Source organism: Mixophyes fleayi, chromosome 1 (genome assembly GCF_038048845.1).
Source record: "Mixophyes fleayi isolate aMixFle1 chromosome 1, aMixFle1.hap1, whole genome shotgun sequence".
NCBI lineage: Eukaryota > Metazoa > Chordata > Amphibia > Anura > Limnodynastidae > Mixophyes > Mixophyes fleayi.
Genome location: NC_134402.1, coordinates 196001010 through 196025806, shown reverse-complemented (window position 1 = coordinate 196025806; position 24797 = coordinate 196001010). Strand labels below are relative to the sequence as shown.

The window sequence follows — 24797 nt, the reverse complement described above, 5'->3', positions numbered from 1 at the left end:
CAGTAAGGAGTTGAATCCTGGAAAAGGTTTGATCTGGAAAGTGGCTAGCAAAGGCTAGTACTCAAGTTCACTGTAGGCTATAAGAAGTTAGGTTAGCCATAATAAGATGAGTAGTAGTAGGCTTGATGATCTCACTCAATGCATATCTTGTCATATGTATGCACACTTGGAGCAAGTGTTCCAAGGTTTATACCTTTGTGAGAAATGTGAGCAATTGGTCTCTTTGGAAGCCCAGGTAACTGATCTAAAGCAGACCATTGCAACATTGAGAGACATTGCAATCTGGAGCAGAGTTTACAGCTCACCGTTGATGCATTAGCTGAGCAGGGTGGAGCAGAGACAGAGGAGGATGCACAGGTAGGCAGCTGGGTAACAGTTACTAGGGGTAGCAGAGGGAGGAAGAGGCAGGCCAGTTCTGAGCTAACCAATCCCAGCACATTTGCCAGATTGGATGAAGATACTGTGGAAGGCAGTTCAGAATTGGTAGAGTTGGATGAGACTGCTTCCTCTAGCAACCAGGGGAATGGTCTCTCCAGCATAGAGGGTACCAAAGTTACTCAGGGACCCAGGCAGATTGTGGTGGTAGGGGATTCAATTATTAGGAAGGTAGATAGGGCAATCTGTTACCGGGACCGTGCATGCCGAACAGTGTGTTGTCTCCCGGGTGCTCGGGCTCGGCATATTGCGGATCGGGTGGACAGATTGTTGGGAGGGGCTGGGAATGACCCAGCAGTTTTGGTGCATGTTGGCACCAATGACCGAGTTAGAGGAAGAAGGGGTGTCCTAAAGAATGATTTCAGGGACATAGGTTGCAAACTTAAGGCAAGGACATCCAAGGTAGTATTTTCAGAAATACTACCTGTGCCATGCGCTAGTACAGGGAGGCAGCGGGAGATTAGGGAGGTTAATGTGTGGCTAAAAGATTGGTGTAGGAAGGAGGGTTTTGGATTCTTAGAGCACTGGGCTGATTTCTCGGTCAGTTGCCATCTTTATTGTCGTGATGGATTGCACCTGAATGAGGAGGGGGCTGCAGTGCTAGGGGAGAGGATGGTTAGAAGGTTGGAGGAGATTTTAAACTAGGCTCCTGGGGGAAGGGCCAAACAAGTATTTATGGGATAGACATTGAGAGTAGTAAGGAGGAATTTAACAAGAGTCAAGGGGGTGGAGAGGGGGGAAAGGGAAGCATAGCCGATAAGGAGTGGCCCTTTTTAAAGCAAAAAGAAATACCTAATGGAGGCAATAGACTTAAGTGTATGCTTGCAAATGCAAGAAGCCTGACAGGTAAAATGGGGGAGTTAGAACTAGTAGCAATGAATGAGCAGTATGATATTATAGGTATTACGGAGACCTGGTGGGATGATACACATGACTGGGCAGTCAACTTGGAAGGCTATTCTCTCTTCAGGAGGGATAGGTTAAATAAAAGGGGAGGAGGAGCAGGCCCGGACTGGCCTGCAGGGCAGCAGGACTATCCACCGGTAGGCCCCTCCACATTATAGCTACGCCCCCTCCATTGTTAGGGAGGAGCTAAGAAAATAGCTGACTCCCGACTTGCATACAATTCATCTTTTGGACATACGCGAGAACAGGAAGGGACAGATGCGTTCCACAGTGGAACGCAGGCACCTTCCTCTCCAACAGTAACAAGCACGGACCACGAGAAACATCCTCTGATTTCAGCACACTGGATACCCGGCCACCATCTCTATATATATTGAAACTGCAAGTAAACAAAGTTAAATTTGAAAGCATCGCAGCAATAACCATGTGATATATGTGGACAGTGATCTGAATATTTATATTGCACTAGCAGAGACTTAAAGAAATACCAATTCCCATCTACTGGACTTGTATGCTTGAACATTATTTTATTGAGATATCAGTGACTGTGTTATATCTGGATCAATGCAGCATTTATACCCACTGCCATTTGCCTCCCAGTAGCTAGACTAGTCCAGGTCTATATACCTAGGGTTGTCTGATTTTTTATGTATGTTCAATTGATGCCATACCATATGTATGTATATAGAAATCAATGCCTCATAATATAAATACTGTGGTTTAATTGGAGTATTTTATTTGTCTATATTAATGTATTTTTATGTATTTTAACCAGGATTCAATAAATTGTGATAAAACTAACATTAAATGTTATCCCACTAATTGAACCGAGCCTCTTGCTCACAGCCTAATACAAGATATAGAAAAATACGAATTGTGTTCAAGATAAAAGAATACAAATTTTATTATTAGCATTACACTTGGAATAATACATAAGTCAATGAGCGCTTAACTTTCAGTATATTATTAGTTCGTAGAGAGGGATAACCTGTGTTAATGCTGCTCTTGCAACAGTAGGGGTAGAGCGCAACTCCCCCCCTCCCCGTTTTTGCCAAACACTCCCGTTAAACACACTACCACACAGGTGCAGAGAGCCGCGTCTGGGCTCTCTGAACCTGCGCGGTAGTGTGTTTTTCACTTTGAGCAGGGCAGATGAGAGTAGGAGTTCCGGATATCCAACCGCCCAGAAGAGCATGAGCAGGTTAGTAACTAAGTGCGCAGTCAGCCTGTCATTTTAAAAGAGAAGGATGAGCACACTACATTCTTTATATACTACACTATGGTGCTAGCTGTCCTTCGTGGGCTGACCACTCTCCCTTTAGTGTCTGGTCTCGCCTCTATGATGGCTGGCCACACCCCCTCTGGTGGGCTCCTAGCGTTGCAGTCCCCCGGTGGGCCCTTCATGCCCCAGTCCGACACTGAGGAGGAGTATGTCTTTATATTAAGCCAGAATTAAAACCAAGTATTCAGGAAGTTATATACGAGAATATTGGTGATAATATAGAGGCATTGTGGGTGGAAATATCCAGCGGAGGAAAAAGTTCAGAGAAGTTGCTGATAGGGATATGCTATAAACCGCCAGATATTAGTACAATTGAGGAAGCCCAACTTCTACAGCAAATTGAAAAGGCTACACAACTAGGTCAAATTTTAATTATGGGGGATTTTAATTATCCGGGCATTGATTGGAGTACTGAGACCTGCGGTACAGCTAGGGTTTCTGAGCACGCTAAAAGACCATTACATGTCCCAATTAGTAGATGAACCAACTAGGAACCGGACTATACTGGAGCTAGTAATAACAAACAATGTAGACTTTATATCAAATATTCAAGTAAAGGAGCACTTGGGAAACAGTGATCATAATATGGTCTCATTTGAAATTAGTTTCCAGAAACAACAGTATAAGGGATCAACTAGGACTTTAAACTTTAGAAAGGCAAATTTTAATATGTTAAAGGAGTCTATAAAGAGCATAGACTGGGACAAAGCCTTTAAAGGAAAAAATACGGAAGAAATGTGGGCTGTCTTTAAAATGTTGTTGGAAACATACACGTATAAGTTCATTCCTATGGGAAATAAATGTAAAAGGATTAAGTTTAAACCAATGTGGCTAAATAAAAAGGTAAGGGAAGAAATGCAAAGGAAGAAGCGTGCATTTAAATTGTTTAAGTCTGAAGGGTCAGAGGAGTCTGTAATAAATGTAATAAAACATGCAAAAAGGAAATTAGATTGGCTAAATTAGAAAATGAAAGGCACGTTGCAAAAGAAAGTAAGACAAACCCCAAAAAGTTTTTTAAGTATATAAATGGCAAAAGGATTAAAAAAGATTATATAGGACCCCTAAGAAGTGAGATGGGTGAATTGATAAATGATGCTAAGGAAAAAGCAGAGGTATTAAACACGTTCTTTTCTTCAGTATTTACCAGAGAGGAACAAATGGCAGGAGTAATACATAAAAATGGAAATGAAACCATGCCATTAATTAATACTTGGTTGTCAGAGGAAGAAGTCCAAAGGCGACTGAAGAATATTAAGATAAATAAAGCTCCAGGTCCAGATGGCATACACCCAAGGGTCCTTATGGAGTTAAACTCGGAAATAGCTAGACCGCTATTCTTAATTTTCAGAGATTCAATCTCATCAGGCTCAGTACCAAGGGATTGGCGAATAGCAGATGTGGTGCCGTTGTTTAAAAAGGGGTCGAGATCACAACCAGAGAATTATAGACCTGTAAGCCTGACATCAATAGTGGGGAAACTACTGGAAGGTATTTTAAGGGACAGTATTCAGGATTACTTGGTACGCAATAAAATTATTAGTGGGTGTCACGACTGATAGTGGGTGTCACGACTGATAGTGGGTACCTGCTGTTGTTGGCGCAACTCAGAGGAAGGCGCGGAGTCTAACGTGCCCCTGGTATTCACCAGGAACCCCCGCAAGGAAGTATGGACTCCGCTGCAGGGACACGCAGGTCGCGGTCCTTCCTAGAGTCCACAGCGAGATACAAGGAGGTGTCAGACAGGCCGGGTCAGCAACGTTCAGGTAGAAGAGGTACAAAGGGAAATCCAGAAGAATGGTGAGGCAAGCCGGGTCGGTAACTTTCAGGGAGAACAGTACAAAGGCAGAATCCAAATAGGGGTGGTCAAACGGTCCGGGTCAAAAGGTCACAAGCAGCACGAGGATAGTCAGGAACGAATACAGCAACTGGTATACACAAACGCTGGAGGCAGGAAGACCTGATACTCTGGCACTGGTGAGAGGGCAGGAAAAGGTTTAAATACTGTGGTAGCCCAATCAGAATCAGCGCTGCAGCGCTGTCATACCTGCCGCCGGGAATCCTTCATAGCGTCCCGTTGCCTAGCAACGGGGCGCGTCATCACACCCAGAGGTCGGACGGCAGGGGGATCCGGAAGTGATGCGTCTGGTTGCTATGCAACCAGACGCGCTGTCAGCAGACAGGCGGCCGTGCGGAACTGCGCCTGACAGTGGGAATCAACATGGATTTGTGAGGGATAGGTCATGTCAAACTAATCTAATTAGTTTCTACGAGAAAGTTAGTGGGAACTTAGACCAGGGCAGGACAGTAGATGTGGTCTACTTAGATTTTGCAAAGGCCTTTGATACAGTACCACACAAGAGGTTGGTTTACAAAATAAGGGAACTGGGTCTAGGAATCAAAATTTGTACTTGGATTGAAAACTGGTTAGAGAATAGGGAACAGAGAGTTGTGATAAATGGAACATTTTCTAATTGGTCAAAAGTCTTAAGTGGAGTACCTCAAGGTTCCATGCTGGGACCACTCCTTTTTAATATATTTATTAATGACCTTGGTGATGGTTTAGAGAGTAAAGTTTCTATTTTTGCAGATGACACTAAACTCTGTAAGGTAATAAAATCAGAGCAAGATGTAGCTTCTCTACAGAGGGACTTAAATAAACTGGAGGATTGGGCGGCCAAATGGAATATGAGGTTTAACACAGATAAATGTAAGGTTATGCATTCAGGGACAAAAAACAAGAACGCAATTTATAAATTAAATGGAATTAATTTAGGAGAATCTATAGTGGAAAAGGATTTGGGAGTGCTCGTAGACAGTAGACTTAGCAATAGTGCTCAATGTCAAGCAGCAGCTGCAATGGCAAACAAAGTATTGGCATGCATAAAAAGGGGCATAGATGCAAGTGAAGACAGTGTAATTTTGCCACTGTATAAATCGTTAGTAAGACCTCAACTTGAATATGCAGTACAGTTCTGGGCACCACTCTATAAAAAAGATAATTTGGAACTAGAAAGGGTTCAGAGAAGGGAGACAAAATTGATAAAGGGTATGGAGTTATTAAGTTATGAGGAAAGGTTAGCCAGTTTAGACATGTTTACTTTAGAAAAGAGGCGTCTAATGGGAGATATGATTACTATGTAAAAATACATTAGGGGTCATTACAGAGAGCTTTCATGGGAACTTTTTACCCCAAGGACCATACACAGGACACGTGGTCATCCCCTAAGGTTAGAGGAGAGGAAATTTCACAACCAGGAAAGGAAGGGGTTCTTTACAGTAAGGGCAGTCAAGATATGGAATTCATTGCCAGGGAAGGTTGTGATGGCCGATTCAATAGATATGTTTAAGAAAGGGTTAGACAAATTTTTAGCGGAAAGGTGTATCCAGGGATACGACCGTTAATTTAAAATGAAGGATAGTAGTGGATATAGGGTTAAAAATAGGACTGCAATATTGAGTCTGGGGGGATTTTCACAATTGAAACAGATTGGCGGTTGCTTACTCTGGATTAATTTCAAATATAAGTGCAGGATCGCAGGAGATCCAAAATAGGTTGAACTTGATGGACTGGTGTCTTTTTTCAACCTCATCAACTATGTTACTATGTTACCATGTTACTGTAAATATAGCTTACGCAAGTAGCGTAGCGCATGCGCAATGAGCTACGTTACTTGCGTAAACTCTATTTACTGTATTAGGTGATTCCCCCACTAGCGTGAGAAAATCACATAATACAGTAGTTATAGCTTACGTAAGTTCATTGCGTACCGGACCTCCTACCTAGTAGGAAGTGTTAGCGGCGGCTCCAGAGTTTTTTTATTTTTCTTCAATCAAGATTACAGTGTCATGGGATGTACAAATATAGGGCCCCCCTGGCCAAAGCAAAGATGACTTCGATCAACAAGGGGCCCCTTCTGAGCGAAGTGATGAAGATATTATTCAAGCCATTTTGGAAGTATAATTTTGCTGGGACTGGGACAAGCCAAAACCTTTGGAAGTATAATTATTAAGGGCAAGCACGGACCTTTGGAAGAAGAAAGAAGACATCTTTGGTGAGTATTTGGGGTGTTTTTATTTTTAATAAATAGATGTGGTTTAAATGAGGGTGGTTAGTGTATTTATTGTGGGTTTTTTATTTTTAATAAATAGATGTGGTGTTTGCTAGGGTGCTGTTGTTTATTTAACATTTTTTTTGTGGAACTACAGGTCCCAGCAAGCCAGGGATGTCAGGACATGTTGGCACTTGTGGTTCTCCAAGTGCCAACATGCCCTGACTGCCGTGGGTATGCTGGTGCTTGTAGTTATACAAGCAGCAGCATGGCCACACTGTTTTTGGCAACCTGGCTGGCTGGGACTTGTAGTTCCACAAAACAAAATGGCGTCCATTTATTTTTTTCATTCTTTATCGCCGTATTACCTTACTACCCACAGCCCAGGGGTAGTAGGAAGAGCCCTAGTGCTATCAGCACTGGGCTGGTTCTTTCTATGGGGGGGCCCGCTCGTTTTTTTCGGCGGACCCCACTCCCTAGGGAATCCAGCCCAGCGCTGAACAGTCTAGGGTTGGTTAGTCATTATGGCAGGGGGACCACTGCCGTGTGTCCCACTGCTATAGTGCCGCCAACCCTGGCTGGTTTGCCTAGTGCCGGTAAAGTGAAAATCGGGGGGAACCCACGCAAAATTTTTCCCTGATTTTCACGGGACCAGCACTAGTCAGGCAGCACTAGGGTTAAGCATGAATAGCGGGGGGACCTCACGCTTTTTCTTTTCTTTTTTTCACTTTTATCTATTCTTTACAGTTTTAACACTGCCAGGGCAGTTTAACAGTGATGTGTTTATACAACAAGCTGCTATCAATCAGCGTGTTGTATCTGGCGTGTTTTGAAGCAAACTCTCCTGAGTTTGCTAACTTGCAGCTTCATACATTTGAGAGCTGTATAGCTGCAGTGGCAAACAGTCGGGAGTTTGATCTCTGGCGATTTTGCAAATAGCGATTTTGACAGAAGCACAACTCTGGCGATTTTGCATGAAATCTCAGCTTCATAAATCGGCGAGTTTCAACTCTCCCAAAAAAATCGCTGGAGTTGCAAACTCGCACTTTGATACATTTACCCCCATGTATTTTTACATAGCCTAGTACAAGTTATTGTTCTTTGCCATCTGCCATTTTAGGGTTTGAAAAACTTTCTGCAATTTTTAATTACAAACACGAATCCTGGTATTTATTAAAATGGCTTTCCAGCAAACAAACTCAAGAAACATTTGTTTATATAGATGTTTATGTTACTAGTTGCTATTTCATATAATGTAACTTCTGTTATGCTAAACGCTTTTTAAACACATGAGGTCCATTCAATTAGCCATGAGGTTATGTAGTAGCCTACTGCTGTGTTAATGGGAACAAAACCAGAAATTAAGATAATGAAAAATGAGTGAAGATCATTATCAAAACATCACGTGGAAACACCATGGGGTATATTGACTAAACTGCGGGTTTGAAAAAGTGAAGATGTTGCCTATAGTAACCAGATTCTAGTTATCATTTATTTAGTACATTCTACAAAATGACAGCTATAATCCGATTGGTTGCTATAGGCAACATCTCCACTTTTTCAAACCCGCAGTTTAGTAAGTATACCCCCATGTGTGATGCTACAATGGCACCTCGTGACAAATTGAATGGACCCTAAATTTATAAACACTAGCCACAAATGTGCTTATTATACAAAAATGAATAAAATAATAAAGAAGATAATTAACAACCCATTCATGAAATCATATATAAAGGCTAAACTGGTTTAAAGTTATTGATATGACATTTGTAATTAATAAACCATATATTTTTTTTAAATGTTGGCATCTTTTTCTGTACATTACAGGTCATCTTTATACTTTTTAAAGCATTTGATTCAAATTTGTAGCAATTTTAATCAGCTTATACTAAACATCCATATTATACACATAGTAAAAAAATATGTTTTGTTTTTAGTTTTAGATTTTTCCACAACATATTTTGCAACTAGTAAATATATATATTGTTTTGAATTTGATATTTTCCCCAACATGTTTTGCAACTAGTAAATATATATTTGTTTTATTTACTTTCACACATTTGTTGATATAATTTGTTGATAAATTTTGTAAAACAATTGTATACACAAAACCTATAAACAATGCCAATGGTGCCTGATTATCCAATAGGCTGACTAGGCTGTAGCCTAGGGCACAAGCTTTGGGGACAAAGGGGTGCAAAATTGTGACAGAGAGAGGTATAAACTGAAATTAAGTTTAAAACATTAGAGAATAGTTGTTCTCCAATGTAAAAAGAAAACAGGAAAGAGAAATGGAGTAAGGTTTTAAGCTTGATGTATTACCATGGTAAAGGCTAAAGACAATGAGTGATCCTTGGGCGGGTGCTTGAAGATAATCAAGTAGGAGAGAGAAGGATGGTGACAGGGACAGGTTTAACAGCCCCCCCAACCCCTTCACATCATCAACCTCAGTATCGCTCATTCACACCTTTGTTCTGCTATACAGATCTTATTTTAATGAAAACACAATGAGTGGCAAAGATTGCTGTGATCCTTTTAGAAGCCAAGTCTCGAAGAGTTTCAAAAACACAGAACCATAAACATTGTGGGGAGGGTATGAAGGAAGGTAGATTTTTAACTAAGGACGAGTTCGTTTTTAACTACCATGCATTAGCCTGGCGTGGAAGAGGTGGAAGATCCTACAAGCGCGCTAGCCTAGAGATGCCTGAACCCTTAATCTGGTCCTGAGTGCCAATGATAATAGCTGACTGATATTACTTTCTATCTTGAAAAACTTCCTGCATATGCCCGCAATGTATAGCCTGTTATTTATTATTTTCTCTGCTTTTAGTCCCAGTCAAGGAATGTGCTGTAATGAATTGTGCTCACACAAGCCAAAAGGAGAACAGTGTCGTGAGGAGGCCGAATGTACAGTTGAAAGTTTCTGCACAGGAGAGTCCGCCAGATGTCCAAAGCCTGCCCCGAAAACTAACTACACCTTGTGCAACTATGGAACAAGAATATGTTTGAATGGGGTAAACACATATAAAATGTGAATGTAAAAATAACCAGCAAAAATAGCTGCAAGCAAAAATTTAGAGTTAAAAATGACCATACTAACGGTAATAATGCACGCTATTAATGTAGTAACAGTACTAGTACGCAGGCCACATTACTTTTGAGAGTAACACGGCCAATTGAATTTCCCCTAATAGAAATATAGAGATATAGATTTTATACCTGTGTATGAGAGGTACCACAATTGATTAGTGCATTTTCAAACAAGAGTTTCATCATGTAAATCATATAACATCTAAAGAAAATACAAGTAAAAGGTTATTTAAAATATTTAATAAATGGAGAAGGATATAAGGAGATTTTAAAGATTTGTAATGTCCTTGGAGTACTTTAAGTTCATCCTAAAGATAGAGGATATGGCATAACTGAGTTTGTCTAGAACAGGCCACCCTCCAAAATTAAGCATCCTTGAAAATGAGACCACCAAAAGGCCTATAGCAACTCATCCATAGTTACAGTCTTTTATGGTAAATATGGGACAGACAGGGAATAATAATAGGGGCAAATCATGTTAAATATTTTTTACATGAAACCTCGTCTAGAGTTTGTCCAAAAGCATGTGAGAGCCCATCATGCCAAGCGGAGGAAGACTCTATGGTCTTATGAGACCAAAGAGCAAATTTAAGCTACGGGTTTGAAAAAGTGTAGATATTGCCTATAGTAACCAATCAGATTCTATCTGTCATTTTATCAACTAAAATCTGATTGGTTGCTATAGGCAATATCTCCACTTAATAAATTTACCCTCAAGACTGAACATTTTTTATGTAAATAACAATTGCTATGTTTAGCACAAGCCGCACAGTGTACAGACATGGCCAAAAGTTTTGAGAATGACACAAGTATTGGTTTTCACAAAGTTTGTTGCTTCAGTGTTTTTAGACCTTTTTGTCAGATGTTGCTATGGTATACTGAAGTAAAATTACAAGCATTTCATAAGTGTCAAAGGCTTTTATTGACAATTACATTGAGTTTTTGCAAAGAGTCAATATTTGCAGTGTTGATTGACCCTTCTTTTTGAAGACCTCTGCAATTTGCCCTGGCATGTTGTCAATCAACTTCTGAGCCACATACTGACTGATGCCCATTCTTGCCTAATCAATGCTGGGAGTTGGTTAGAATTTGTGCGTTTTTGTTTGTCTACCCGCTTCTTGAGGACTGACCGCAAGTTCTCAAAGGGATTAAAGTTTGAGGAGTTTCCTGGCCATGGACCCAAAATTTCCATGTTTTGATCCCTGAGCCACTTTGTTATCACTTTTGCCTTATGGCAATGTGCTCCATCATGCTGGAAAAGGCATTGTTCATCACCAAACTGTTCTTGGACAGTTGGGAGAAGTTGCTCTTGGAGGATGTTTTGGTACCATTCTTTATTCATGGGTGTGTTCTTAGACAATATTGTGAGTGAGCCCACTCACTTGGCTGAGAAGCAATCCCACACATGAATGGTCTCAGAATGCTTTACTGTTGGCATGACACAGGACTGATGGTAGCGCTCACCTTTCCTTCTCCGGACAAGCGTTTTTCCAGATGCCCCAAACAATCTGAAAGGGGGTTCATCAGAGAAAATGGCTTTACCCCAGTCCTGAGCAGTCCAATCCCTGTACCTTTTGCAGAATATCAGTCTGTCCCTGATGTTTTTGGAGAGAAGTGGCTTCTTTGCTGGCCTTCTTGACACCAGGCCATCCTCCATCAACTTTAAGAGATGGCCCTGATGCTTGCTGGACATTCTTGGGTGCCCTGAAGCCTTCTTCACCACTATTGATCCTCTCTCCTTAAAGTTCTTGATGATCCGATAAATGGTTGATTTAGGTGCAATCTTACTAGCAGCAATATCCTTGCCTGTGAAGACCTTATTGTGCAAAGCAAGGATAACTGCACATGTTTACTTGCAGATAACCATGGTTATCAGAGGAGAACAATGATTTCAAGCACCACCCTCCTTTTAAAGCTTCCAGTCTGTTATTCTAACTCAATCAGCATGACAGAGTGATCTCCAGCCTTGGCCTTGTCAACACTCTCACCTGTGTTAACAAGAGAATCACTGACCTGATGTCAGCTGGTCCTTTTGTGGCAGGGCTGAAATGCAGTGGACATGTTGTTTTTGGGATAAAGTTCATTGTCATGACAAAGAGGGACTTAGAAATTAATTGCAATTTATCTGATTACTCATCATGAAATTCTGCAGTATATGCAAATTGCCATCATAAAAACTGAGGCAGCAGACTTTGTGAAAAATAATATTTGTGTCATTATCAAAACTTTTGGCCATGACTGTACATCATGTAAGAACATTATCCATTCCATGAAGCATAGTGGTGAGAGCATAATGGTAAGGGGATGCTTTTTTGCTTCAGGACCTGGAAATTTCATAAAAATAAAAAAAATAAAAAAAGATTTAGACAAATCTTAGAGGAAATCCTTTTGCAGTTTTCCTTGTCCTGGGGTGGCCCAGAACTTAATCACATTGAGAATCTTATTTGAAAATCACTGCTTACCAATGGTCCCCAAGCAATATTGTGGAAAATATGAAAACATTGCAGCGTACAGATGTTTATTAAAACAAGGGGTTCAATCAAATTATCAATTCTTAGCTGTTTTATTTGTAATGAAGTAAAAGCTCTTTTATTTGACATCACACAGTATTTTATGTTGATCAGTGGTTAAAATTCCAGAATAAATCTATTTTAGTTTCATGATTTAAGAACATAAAATGTAAAATATGTCAAAGGGAGTGAATAGTTTTTCAAGTTGAAAAGTTTGTCATTTGAAAAATGTACCGCTAGTTTTACTAGTCAAAAAGTTATAAGCAAGTGAGGATGGAAGATTGTCAGGAATCCCCCTCAAGACCAAATATACTGATTTAAAATAGAAAATAAGTTGTTGCACTATAATTTCAAGATCACACAAGCACTTGTAGCAGTACTTACAATTAAGGTTTGCTATATATATTGTATCTACATCATACTTGCTTACTTTTCAAACTTCTCCTCTGGGAGATCTTGAAAGAGAAGTCGTGTGACAGGGGGTAGGAGGGAGCATGGTGACGTCACAGTAGCTCCACCCCCTGCAATGAAATGCCCAAATTCACGGCATTTCATTGCAGGGGCAGGACATAATGATGCAATAATGTGTTATTAAGCTTCGCCTCCATCATGTCCGGGAGTCTGCCTACCGGACTCCCCGAAATTTGGGAGAGTAGGCAAGTATGATCTAGGTGCATATGTTCAGTCAGACGCATCTCAAGATGGAACTAGCACTAAAACAGTAACATTTAATAAAGGTGCCTCTCAGGATGCATCCACATCTAATTATGTTGCGATTACGTGAATACACAATTACACTTGCCTGTACTCATTGTGCCTCTTCAGGCATAAGAAGTTAACTATATGAAAAAACTTACATACAGACAAATATGAATGCATGTTTTTTGTTTCTTTCATGTGCTGTATGAAATGCATGTCTTATGAGAAAAAAAAACTGGTGAACTTACATCTCCTAAATGACTCCCACAATCTGATTATTTTAGTGAAACCCACAGTTGAAACAACCTCTTTCAAAACTCTGTGCTTGCCACTAAATGTATAGTTATGAAATTAAGCACTTTTTAATGATCCCAAGTTATATTTACATGATAAGTATAATTTTTAAAAAAAAGGTAAATTATGAAATCCATGTTATTTGTTCTAAGGAGTGCTAATTTATATGCTCTATTTTTTTGTAGATGTGTCTTCAATCAATCTGTGTAAAATATGGTTTAGAGCAATGCGACTGTAATAGTCTGTCCATATATGAGATGTGCCAATTGTGCTGTCAAAAACCAGGTAAACAAAATATGCTCTGGAGCATAGAAGACAGCCATAAAAGATCAATAAAAAGGTCAAATGAATCACAATGAAAAAACTCTGGATCCTTTTCATTCATCCAGAGTTGAAATAGAAACAGTTAAATTTTTCAGAGCTCGTGTTGGTCATAGAAAATTAAAAATATGCACAATTTAGCTCCACTGTATCTTTATTTGTGTATAATTTTAAGTCATTGCAGCTTTAAGAAGTGATTGTTTTTAATTATATATATATATATATATATATATATATATATATATATATATATATATGAAATATTCTGACATTTGCAAGATTACCAAGTAGAAACACCAAAAATAAATACTACAGGAAAAGGGGCAAGAAAAGTAAGAAACAGGAGAGGCATTTAATAAAAACTGAAGGTATACACATGGACATTGAACTGAAAATGTCAGATTGCGCAAGAGATCCAAATGCAGGCATTTAGCTCATTATGTGGACACATCTGGAAAATGCAGGATTAATTCAATATAATGCATTGCAGAGCATTATCCTGCATATCTGCACACCAAGACACACATCTAGTCAACATGTGCAATTTTAGGTGTCCTGGGTGGAGCATCAGTTCAAAAACAAGGTGTTTTGTGGTACGCAAAATGGCCTCCTATCATCATATCTGTATGAGCCTAAACTATCATCATTACCATTTATTTATATAGCGCCACTGATTCCGCAGAGCTGTACAGAGAACTCATTCACAGCAGTCCCTGCCCCATTGGAGCTTACAGTCTAAATTTCCTAACACACACACACAGACTAGGGTCAATTTTGATAGCAGCCAATTAAACTACCAGTATGTTTTTGGAGTGTGGGAGGAAACCGGACCACCCGGAGGAAACCCACGCAAACACGGGGAGAATATACAAACTCCACACAGATAAGGCCATGGACGGGCATTGAACTCATGACCCAGCGCTATGAGGCAGAAGTGCTAACCACTTAGCCACCGTGCTCCTATTATGGCTAAAAGAAAATATTGCTGGTATACTGATCACTTTAAAGCTACCTATAATTAAAAATTATATTAAAAAGTCACGGTATCTGTATCAGTGTTCCCTCTGAGCAATCTGGAAAGGAAAGAGTTAAAAGGTCACTCTAATGAGGGCTCCACCTTAAAGGTTTGCATTCACAATCTGCAGGATGTTTCTTAGTAAGATATAGGTTTAACTCTATCATTTCCAGATTGCTCAGCTTAGAGGGAACACTGATCTGTATATAGTCTTCTGTTGGTGTATCATTGCCCTAAAATGTTTATAATGAGATCTTATAATAGTATAGACAACTCTCATTTTATGAATTTGTGGTATGTACAGTTTAAGTTACGTTCAGAAACACATGCTGAACAGATCATGACCACAACTTGTAGTGTATTCTTGCTGCCATTGTCCATACAACTAATACAACAAATATTAACACTGTGTGTACTTCTCTATAGAGATCGTTTATCCCTATTCCATATGATGTGTACACACTTGAAGCTAAAGGTTAACTCATCTCAGACTGGCCTGTCACAGATGCTAACAGAGTATTTTGGACATGTAAAATGGCAAAATCATGCATTAATATTAAGTTTGTCTAAGGAACTCAAACTGCTGCCAATATGCTTATGTAAACTCTTCATATGCTGATGCTGTACAGTAGATGGAGTGTTGTTACATTCTGAAGGGCTGTATTATTATTGATTGACAGGTGATGTGTATTCCTGTAAAAGTACAGCTTCCACAGAGCTGGAACATCTATTCAAGAGGTCTGTAATAGTACTTCCTCCAGGCACAGCGTGTGGACAAAGGCAAGGATATTGTGACAAATTTCACGTCTGCCGACTTGTTGATGCAGATGGACCTATTGCCAGATTGAAAAATTCTTTCTTGAATTTGATAGAGTCTGACCCTGCAGCCTGGATGAAGGTAATTATATCTATGGTTATAGAATGATGACAGAACGAAAAAAGTATTATTTATAACTAGTTGTTTTCATCACATTGTTTTTCCTTACACATAAAATTATTTATAAAATGTCCCTGCATACTTATATTTATTATACTGCATTTATACAGGAGGATGCTGACATAAATTATAGTCTACATGCAAACTTCTGCTGAACTTTACATTATTCCTTATATATTCCTTATTATCTTACTTGGAAAAGTAGAGGTAATATATTACAAAATGTCAAATATGTTTTTCATGCCAAAGAAGCTGCTAAAATGGGGATTGTGATATCAATAAACAAATCAATAAAGCACTTAGGATATCTCAGAGAAAAAAAACACATTATTAGAATATTTCAGTCTGTAGAAAGTGAACAGGTACAATGTCTGTCCAAGTACAAACAAAATGTCCAGCATTTACCATTCAGCTTGCTGTATTAAAGTATTAACATGACGCACTTGCTACACTTGGATGATCTCTTTTAGATACACTGTTATAATGCAAAAGGTTAAATATCCTTTTGAAAATATTACATAGCTTTTAGCTTTTTAGGCTTTTAAGTATGAAATCTAGTAACATGGATGTTGTAATACAATTGGAGTTTCAGATACATATCATGTTCTTAGGAAAGACCCCGCAACATAAGTATTCTAAACTAACTGAGAATTTAGTCAAAGAAAGTTTAGATTATAACAGTTTATCTAAGGATGCTGTTGATCTTTAATTAGTTGTACTACTGGTATTCTTAACTTGTCTGCCAAATACTTAAAATCATCATAACACAAGTGATCAGCCATAAAAGGATTCCAAAGATGGTGGGACACTCAAGTGATTTATTTTTTTTAACACTGCAAAGATCCGTGCTGGTGATCACCACTAACAACACTCAGATCTATGTTCCAGTACCTGTCAGTTACTGATTCAATGATCACCTGATCATGTATCACCTGCATATACTATTTTGAAAGTTCACAGTTATGCTGGTGCAGAAAATAAACATCAACATTTATATCAGTAGCTTTGGCAATTAGGACTTTGAAAAATGACAGCTTCTCAAAAATATTTTGCTTGACAATGAAAAGATATTTGTTATATAATATAAAGAAGTGAAGCAGATCACTCACATAATAATATTGTTGGAAAATTTGTTTTATTTTGTCAAAGCATCCACATGTTTGTAGGCTGCATATGATCATATCTGCCTGATGAATTGTAATTAACCATTATTGGTCAAGGTGGTGTGTTGAACATTGAACACAGGCTGTTTGATCCACATATATGCACTGGCATGCGAGTCTAGTTTAAAATAGCCTTACTCCACACAAAAAGTCCTAGAATGTGTACACAATGTACTGTATATACACACGTTTCCATTATTTTATTCTTTTAATTTGGCCTTTTTTCATAATGGTTTCACAGAATAAGGAAATAAGCTATCAACAATGAATAGATCATTTATTTAGTTAATGCTTGTGATCTATATTATCTAGACACGTTGGTGGGCCATTCTACTAATTATATTAACGCTGGCTGCTATGATGGTTGGAACGATATATATTCTTGGCAGAACTCTTGACTCTAATAAAGGTAATATATATTGAAGACAAATATATTATGTTGATGTTCAAGATATTTAAAGAGCACAAAAACCATAATATCAAAGAATATTGCTGAACTAAAGATATTCCTGAAATAACATATATGTGTATACATCCTATAACTAAATATGCCAACAATCCCATTTATCTGCTGAAAGCAGGCCTTTTTAAATGTCTACTTAGTAAGATGAAGCCCTACTATCTTTCAGATCTACCTCCTTGAAAACATTTTTTTTGACCATTTGATCAAGCCTAGCTGAAATGACTTAGTGCTCTGTTTATGTAAACAATAAATTATAATAACATTAAATAAAACTTCATCAGCTTAATTTATTTGTTAGGCGTCACAAAAATTTGTAGCGTTGAACAGTCAAAGTGACAAATCATAGTCATGTCCAGAGGGCAATGCTGAGACAATATAAGTTAGTGGGACTCGAGTAGAGTTGGGACTGGCTGGTAGAACATTCAGGTGGAATATTATCAGGTGGAGTAGGCCAGGCTATAGGGAAAAGGTGGGTTTTGAGAGAGCACTTGAAAGATCAAAGCCTGTGGGAGAGTCTGGTCAGGCGGGCTAGGAAAGTGAGAAGAGGCAGGGAGTTTGGACTTAGAGGTGGTAATGAGACAGGAGGCAAGGCACAAGACAGACGCAGATCTAAGAAGCAACAAGGAGTGTATCACGTGATGAAGGCAAAGGTGTATCAAGGGAAGGAATTGGTGAAAGTGGGTAGCTTGAAATTATTTCTGGACATAATTGAGAGCCACTAGTTTAGGGATTTGCAGAGTATTCTCACTGCAGAATTTACAATGATCGTAGAAGGGGAAGACAGGTGAGAGGATGGCCAGTTAGCAGGAAGCTCCAGCAAAGATGAACTAGATGTAGGTAAGCATTGGGAGACAGAGCAGAGGACATAGGAGTGAATGTGGTCAAGTAGACAAGTTGAGGGGGAAGAGAAGAGTGTGAAAGACCTAATCTTCAGTAATGGGATATAAAGAACTGAGAATGCATAAGTAAGTGGAGGAGGTGGATGTGGTGTGATGAATTTGCCAAGAGATTTCTTGATGGATGTTATCAAATCTTCTTTTGAAATAGGTGGTAAAAAAAAATGAGCAGCAAGTTGAAAGTGAAAATAGGCAGCAGGACTTATCTAGGTTTTCTTGGCAAGAGAGATGATGGTATATTAAGAAAATAGTATAAATTTGTAGTGAAGGTAGTCAGCATTAAGATTTTTTCCATTGTCACTGTCCATGAGAGGTTTGATCTCTGAGGACGATGTGTGGTTGGAGCTGTCTTATTTAAGGCTATTGTGAGTGTAGTGTTGTAGAAAAGAGACTACAGCATCAGATTAGGAAGGGTTAAAAATAGGAGAAAGGAGTGCTTCAAGTGAGGCTGAGAATAGGATTTGTTACAGAATATAAGATTTGGATGCAGATGGGGGTGCAGGAGGCAAGATGAGGTAAAAGGAAAGGGAGTTGTGGTCAGAGAGCACAACAGTGGAGTTGAAGAAGATGGGGATGGCAAAGAGGTCCAGTGAGTTTGCATTATGATGGGATGGGGGGGTAGATGTTGTCCACTGGGGTATGTAAGACAGCCATAAGCCTTAAAGAATGAAAGTCTAACTCCTTTAAAAAAATGTTTTAGGTAAAATCCCATGACTAGTAGAACTGTGGGGAGATCTAATTCCAAGATAAACTGGGGCTCTGGGCTGTATATACAAGATGGGCAGCTACCCCACACATGAGTCTAAATTACTTGTCAAATATTCATTACGTGGCACACCATGCTTATACTGCAAAGTGTACATTTGATATGTAGTTGAGACACACATAAACCTGCTGTAAGCACCTCTTTCCTCCATCTCATTATGCCCTCCACACACATTTTATCTTGCCATATTATGACCCCAACCTCCCATTGTTATATAACATATGCAACAATGGGCAGGAGGTGGGGGGAGCATATGTGACATATCCCCTTCCCACTCACCCCTTGTTACATATGCCCCCCCCCCCATTCTCCCATTGTCATATTTGCCCCTACCTGCTGCAGTGTCCAATGTTCAGCTTCCACTGCTGCTGCTACATGTGGGAAGAAACTCTGAGTAGACCGATGGGCATCACTGTCACTCTGCCTAGACAGCTCAGATAATGGAACAGCAAAATGAGCACTACTGCTAGATACATGTTACTGTCCTTTTGCACAGCAAATTTAAGTAGGTTATACCTTCTGACTCTCCAAAACCAGGACTGTCTGCCAGAATCAGTGAAGTTGTCAGACTGTCTTGCTCTATTCAAATTATACTTACAGCTTTAACTATCTGCTGCTGTTTATATTCTGTTGCTGCTTGGCCAGATCCTAGAATGTTGTAGCACTGCTCAGAAAAGGGAATGGACATTATCTACTCCTGGAAAGTCGAGCAACAAGTGAACACTTTAGGCTCCCCTCCCCACAAATAGCCATAACATTAACTCAATAACACCCACATTTAATAAATAGGCCTTCTTTCCCACCAGCTGCCACATTAGATAAATAACACAAACCTATCCCCACATTACATTAATAGACCTCACTATACTACATTAAGAGCAAGCACAATATTATATTGATACCCACTACCACACTTACCTGATCTGCAGTGCTTGTATGTTGTGGTGGGCAGACTCCTCTGTCTGCCTCTTGCACAGAATCTGCATGGTGAGTCAGCACCCACCCCACTTGTGTGAAGGGAAAGGAGGAACATGAGGGGAGCCAGCTGTACAATCAGGGGGGAGGAGAAGATCAGCCCCCTGCCCTCACTTACAGATAGGGAGCTGAACCAGTTAGGGTAGTGAGCTGATGCCAGTTGTCAGCAACAGGACTTTTAATACAGTGGCCAGTTAACAGGAAGGGCCATAATGCCAGGACCAGATGCTATAAATCAGGGTCAGTCCCAATTAGCTCAAACTGAAACGGCACTAAATCAATTCAGTTTTCATGTTAAGAACTAACTTTGACTATACTTTAATCCTGTTTGTCAAGAAGGTGATTAAACACGCTTGGCTTTTGGCTGTGGGTGAGTCCTCCCGAATTGCTAGGATGACTTTAAATACCATAACAATTAAGATAAGAAATTAAACTACATTGTAATAGAGGCTACTACTGTAAATTCTATGGTGGGTGGCAGCAGCATTACAGTTTGCAGCTGACATTGTCCATGCCTGAAAACATCAGCTTGCAGAACACATAAGCACAGCAAACAATATGAAGTCATTGTGCGTCTGCATTCTGCACGTAATGTGTTGAAGTATGAACACCAGTATTATCATCAGGGTTTCCCTGCATAAAAGAGATACCCTAGGACTTGTAAAACTCTGAGCAGCTCTCCCACAATACCCCTGGTTTTCAGATCATATGTTTACATGAATTAATAGGCTTAGAATTGTTTCCTCTTTAAACATGATTAGTATTAGGACTTTTAGTTGATCCATAGTAATGAGAGGTGTCAACATATCACTGATATCTAAGGTTATGCTACTGCATGATACAATATGTTTTCGCAATAACAGTGAATTACATTAAATCTACAGTGAAATAAATAAAATAAAACAAGAAAAATTCAGGGTTTACACCACTTTCATGGCCAGACCAAATTTTAGATTTTGTGTTGGTTTGATTCAAATAGGCAAAACTTTATTTGTTAGTCAACCCAAGTCAACTTTATGATAAATATGGCTTTCTTTTGCTACCACATTAAAAAAAAAATATATTTAATCTATGATCATTATATAGAGAAAAATTTCCACCCCCCCCCCCCCCCCAAAAAAAAACACCTTCCATGATTCAAATACAACTAGATTTATATTCCCCACCTACTTGTGCATTAACACTACTGCACATAGGTACCAAACACACTTAGTTTGGAGAAAAAGCATTGCAATTAGAATTAGGAAAACAATTACTGGGCAACCTTCAGACATTCACAACATTTTTTCTACAGCGTGACATGGTCTACGTATTATAGGAAGGGAAAAATATTTTATTTTCTTAACACAAATTCTTTTTGTTTTGTTTATTTTAAATACTGTTAAAACATGTTTATTTCTTTCTAACGCTTTTCTGAAAACCTATAGAGGGGAGATGATCTCATGGATCTCCATTGCACACATTGGATTTAATGGCAGTATATATGTAAGTTATCATTACATCCAGGTCACTGTATCTAATAGTATTAGTAGCAGACTAGATCTGAGCTGGACCTCATCTACACTCATAAAGACCATCTCTGCAACTAAGAAAATCATAGATGGTGTCAACATGACATCACTGGGTTTCTTAACAACACCTGCTACTGTATGCAGGAGTTGTAATTGCTTACCTGTTCAACACTATGTGCTGGTGACCAAAGAAGCAGGGACAAAATTCCTGCCCTTAACAAAATGGGCTCAACAATGGGGTGTCTGCCTTTACCAGACAATGTAAATTTACATCAGGTTAGAGATATTAAGCTTACAGTCCACCATAAAATTGTTACTGCTGGTTGTGAGCAATCTCTTACATACACACTTTTTTATTATTATTATTATTATTATTATCCACATAGAGCATGTTGTACTTTATCCGCCCCTGTTCCGATACCCGCCTCTGTAAAGAGCCTATGCGGACTGTCAGTTGTTTTTCCATAGGGTAGAGCTCTGAGTATTCCCTGGTCAAGAGATAGTTCAATGTCAATATTTAAGGTGTCATATATTTTGTCATCATATTAAAAGTCTGGACAGAAAATATAACCTTGGGAATCTTTTGAGAGCTTTTGAAACACTGTAAATTAAAAAATATTCACATTCTCCTGACCTTACTCAAAGTATTTTAAATGTGTTATTAAATAGTTTTACGTAATATGACAGAGAGTATACCAAAATGTGTATATTTTTATTTATGTATTTTTTTAGTAAAAGAACTGGGGAAGGAAACGAAAAGACCTAATGCCTGTAACAGTGAAGCTGTTTGCTGGGAAAAAGATGAAGATGATGTGTTTATTGACTGAACCTATTTATCTACAACCTACCTGACAGTGATTAAAGTGGTAATGCTGATACTACTGACTCATCTAATATGTCAGATGATGTTGAAATACATTGGTTGATCAGTCACTGAAAGGCACAAGGAAAAAAGTAGAATGATCACCTTACAACAGTGTTAGGAACTTATTTACAAATCACGTTTGAAGGGGCATAACTAATATGCTATTCTTTGAATTTGAGTTTTTTGTCCTATATCAGAACTTGTGGTCACTGGCTAAGGCAGTGTTTCTCAAATCCAGTTCTCACGGAGATCTAACAGTGCAGGTTTTCCAGTCACAAATGAAATAATTAATATCACCTGTAGATATTTTAACACGCGTCAATTGTTAATAAATACAGCTGGGCTCCAGTATGGTGATATGGAAAACACACACTGTTAGGGCTTCATGATGACTGAATTTGGGAAACATTGGGCTATGGAATGAGGAATATCTTGCTGTTTGATTTAGAAAACTGAAGTATAAATTCTGGGTAAAACTGAACAGTACATTTTACCTCCATGCTTTGTATATAAACATTTAATATAGACATCCTTTAGAGAAGTCCACCAAAGACTCAATAATTATTCCTCGCCTCTGGTGCCAGTAATGGTAAACTCTCCCTGCTAGACTGCTACAAGCTTGAAAATAAATTGGGTTATTAGTGATGGACGTAAAAGAATTATCTCACCAGCCTTCCATTCAGCTTAATCAATAACTACTCAAGGGCCGCAGTTTGTTTTTCAAACTTCTCCTGGCTATCACCCAGAAATAAGAGTTGTCGGCAGGGACAATGATGAGTATCTACTATCTAATGAGCAGCTCACATCCTTGTTTTGGAATGCTGATATTTCTATTAACTATGGATAATGGGTGTACTTTTTAATTAATTTAAACCTGTGCAATTTTCAAAATTGCAATACTTTACTATAGAGCAATATATGTATTTATGCTCAGATAACAATTCATTAATTCTGGTTATGGGATAAAATGCATTAAAAAATATATAAAAATGGAATCCCTACTCAAGAAATAAAAACCAATATTTCTGTTGCTCTGGGTCTCAGATCAATTGCCCACTACAAAGCAAAATTCCCTTTGCATAAAGTTACTAATATTACATAGATGTTAATTATTGCCAATACACTCAGGGGGCCATTTAGAGTCCAAAACACACATGTAAAATATAGTATGTGCCACAAAATGGCACATTTACTTGTTTTTTTTTGAGTTGCACATATCTTGCACAGAGAGTATACCGCTTTGTAAATAGTGATGGAAAGAAAAAATGTCTATATAATTTTACAGGGTATTAAAAATCGTATCTAATTGCAATACCCAAAATATGCAAGCATGTTGTATTTTTGTTGTAAAGTGAAAGGTAAAAATGTTCACCCTCTAACGTGATCATTTCCACTCAAATGCTCTTTCTTGAAACTTCTCACTTATTGCAGTTACAGGTGTCGAATTAATCAAAGGCTGCTTAAAAATGCCCTTCTCATCATCAAATTAATTTGGCTCATGTAACTGCATTAGAAAAATTAGTGGAATGGTCATGTTGAAGGGTCTGGTCACATATGCTACAGACTTTCACTTCTCCCCAGTGACTCCAACAGGTCATGTTTCAAGGATTGCCCTGTTTGAAAATATGTTGGCAATTAAAATAGCAAGACTTGGAGATTATTACAGGTGTATGATTAAAAAAAATATCAAAACATTGCCTGTTGATATCTGAGGGGAGGGTTGGAAAACTTGAAAATAGGGTAAGATATGAAAGCAAAATGCTAAATATGATAAAAAAAATGTAAACAAAAAAACAGACCATAATTATCCTAGAGGATATTTAATATGTGTTTTAAAGTGTCTTACAAGATTTTATCAATCATGGTAGCTTTTTTCATACTCAATGCAGTTATATGGCCTTTCCCTGTATGGATCTCTGGTGTAGTGTCAATCCGTTAGTGTTTTGCTAGAAGAGGGTTGAAAGTAAATCTTTTGCCACATTCTATCCCTCAAATGGCTTATTTTCTGTGTGCAATATCTGGCGTCTAAGAAAGTTTGACACTTAATCAATGCTTCTGCTACTCCACGCAAGAAAATGGCCACTATTTTGTGTGAATTACTCCAGTGGTTCCCAAACTTTCTCAGCTCGAGGCACCCTTAGGGTCACCATAATTTTTCCAAGGTACCCCTAAGCAAAAATAATTACCGGATAGTCCCGTTTTTTTAAGTAGTTGGGTCAAAATGACGTAAGATGTATTTAGACCCCTTCACCATCACATTGTGCCCCTTTATCATATCACTCTGTGTCCCCCTCTTCGCCATCTCACACCCTGTGTCCCCCTATTCGCCATCTCACTCTGACCCCCCTTCAGCGTCTCTCTCGGTCCCCCTCCTTCAGCGTCTCTCTCTATCCCCCTCCTTTAGTGTCTCTCTGCCCTCCTCCTTCAGCGTCTCTCTGTCCCCCCCCTTCAGCGTCTCTCTGTCCCCCTCCTTCAGCGTCTCTCTCTGCCCTCCTCCTTCAGTGTCTCTCTGTCCCCCTCCTTCAGCGTCTCTCTGCCCTCCTCCTTCAGTGTCTCTCTGCCCTCCTCCTTCAGTGTCTCTCTCTGTCCCTCTCCTTCAGTGTCTCTCTCTGTCCCCCTC

At 39.0% G+C, this 24797-nt stretch overlaps 1 protein-coding gene across 2 annotated transcripts in view; it reads left to right on the top strand.

The window, feature by feature from the left end:
• LOC142147572 (disintegrin and metalloproteinase domain-containing protein 10-like) overlaps positions 1-24478 on the top strand; it is a 133868-nt gene extending 109390 nt beyond the window's left edge. For both annotated transcript variants that reach the window (XM_075204729.1, XM_075204728.1), the window contains 5 exons: positions 9503-9686; positions 13451-13550; positions 15282-15499; positions 17014-17110; positions 22045-24478. In XM_075204729.1, coding sequence (XP_075060830.1) covers positions 9503-9686; positions 13451-13550; positions 15282-15499; positions 17014-17110; positions 22045-22139 — 694 coding nt within the window. In that variant the 3' untranslated portion in view covers positions 22140-24478. The remainder of the gene's footprint in view (positions 1-9502; positions 9687-13450; positions 13551-15281; positions 15500-17013; positions 17111-22044) is intronic.
• Positions 24479-24797: the final 319 nt, after the last annotated feature.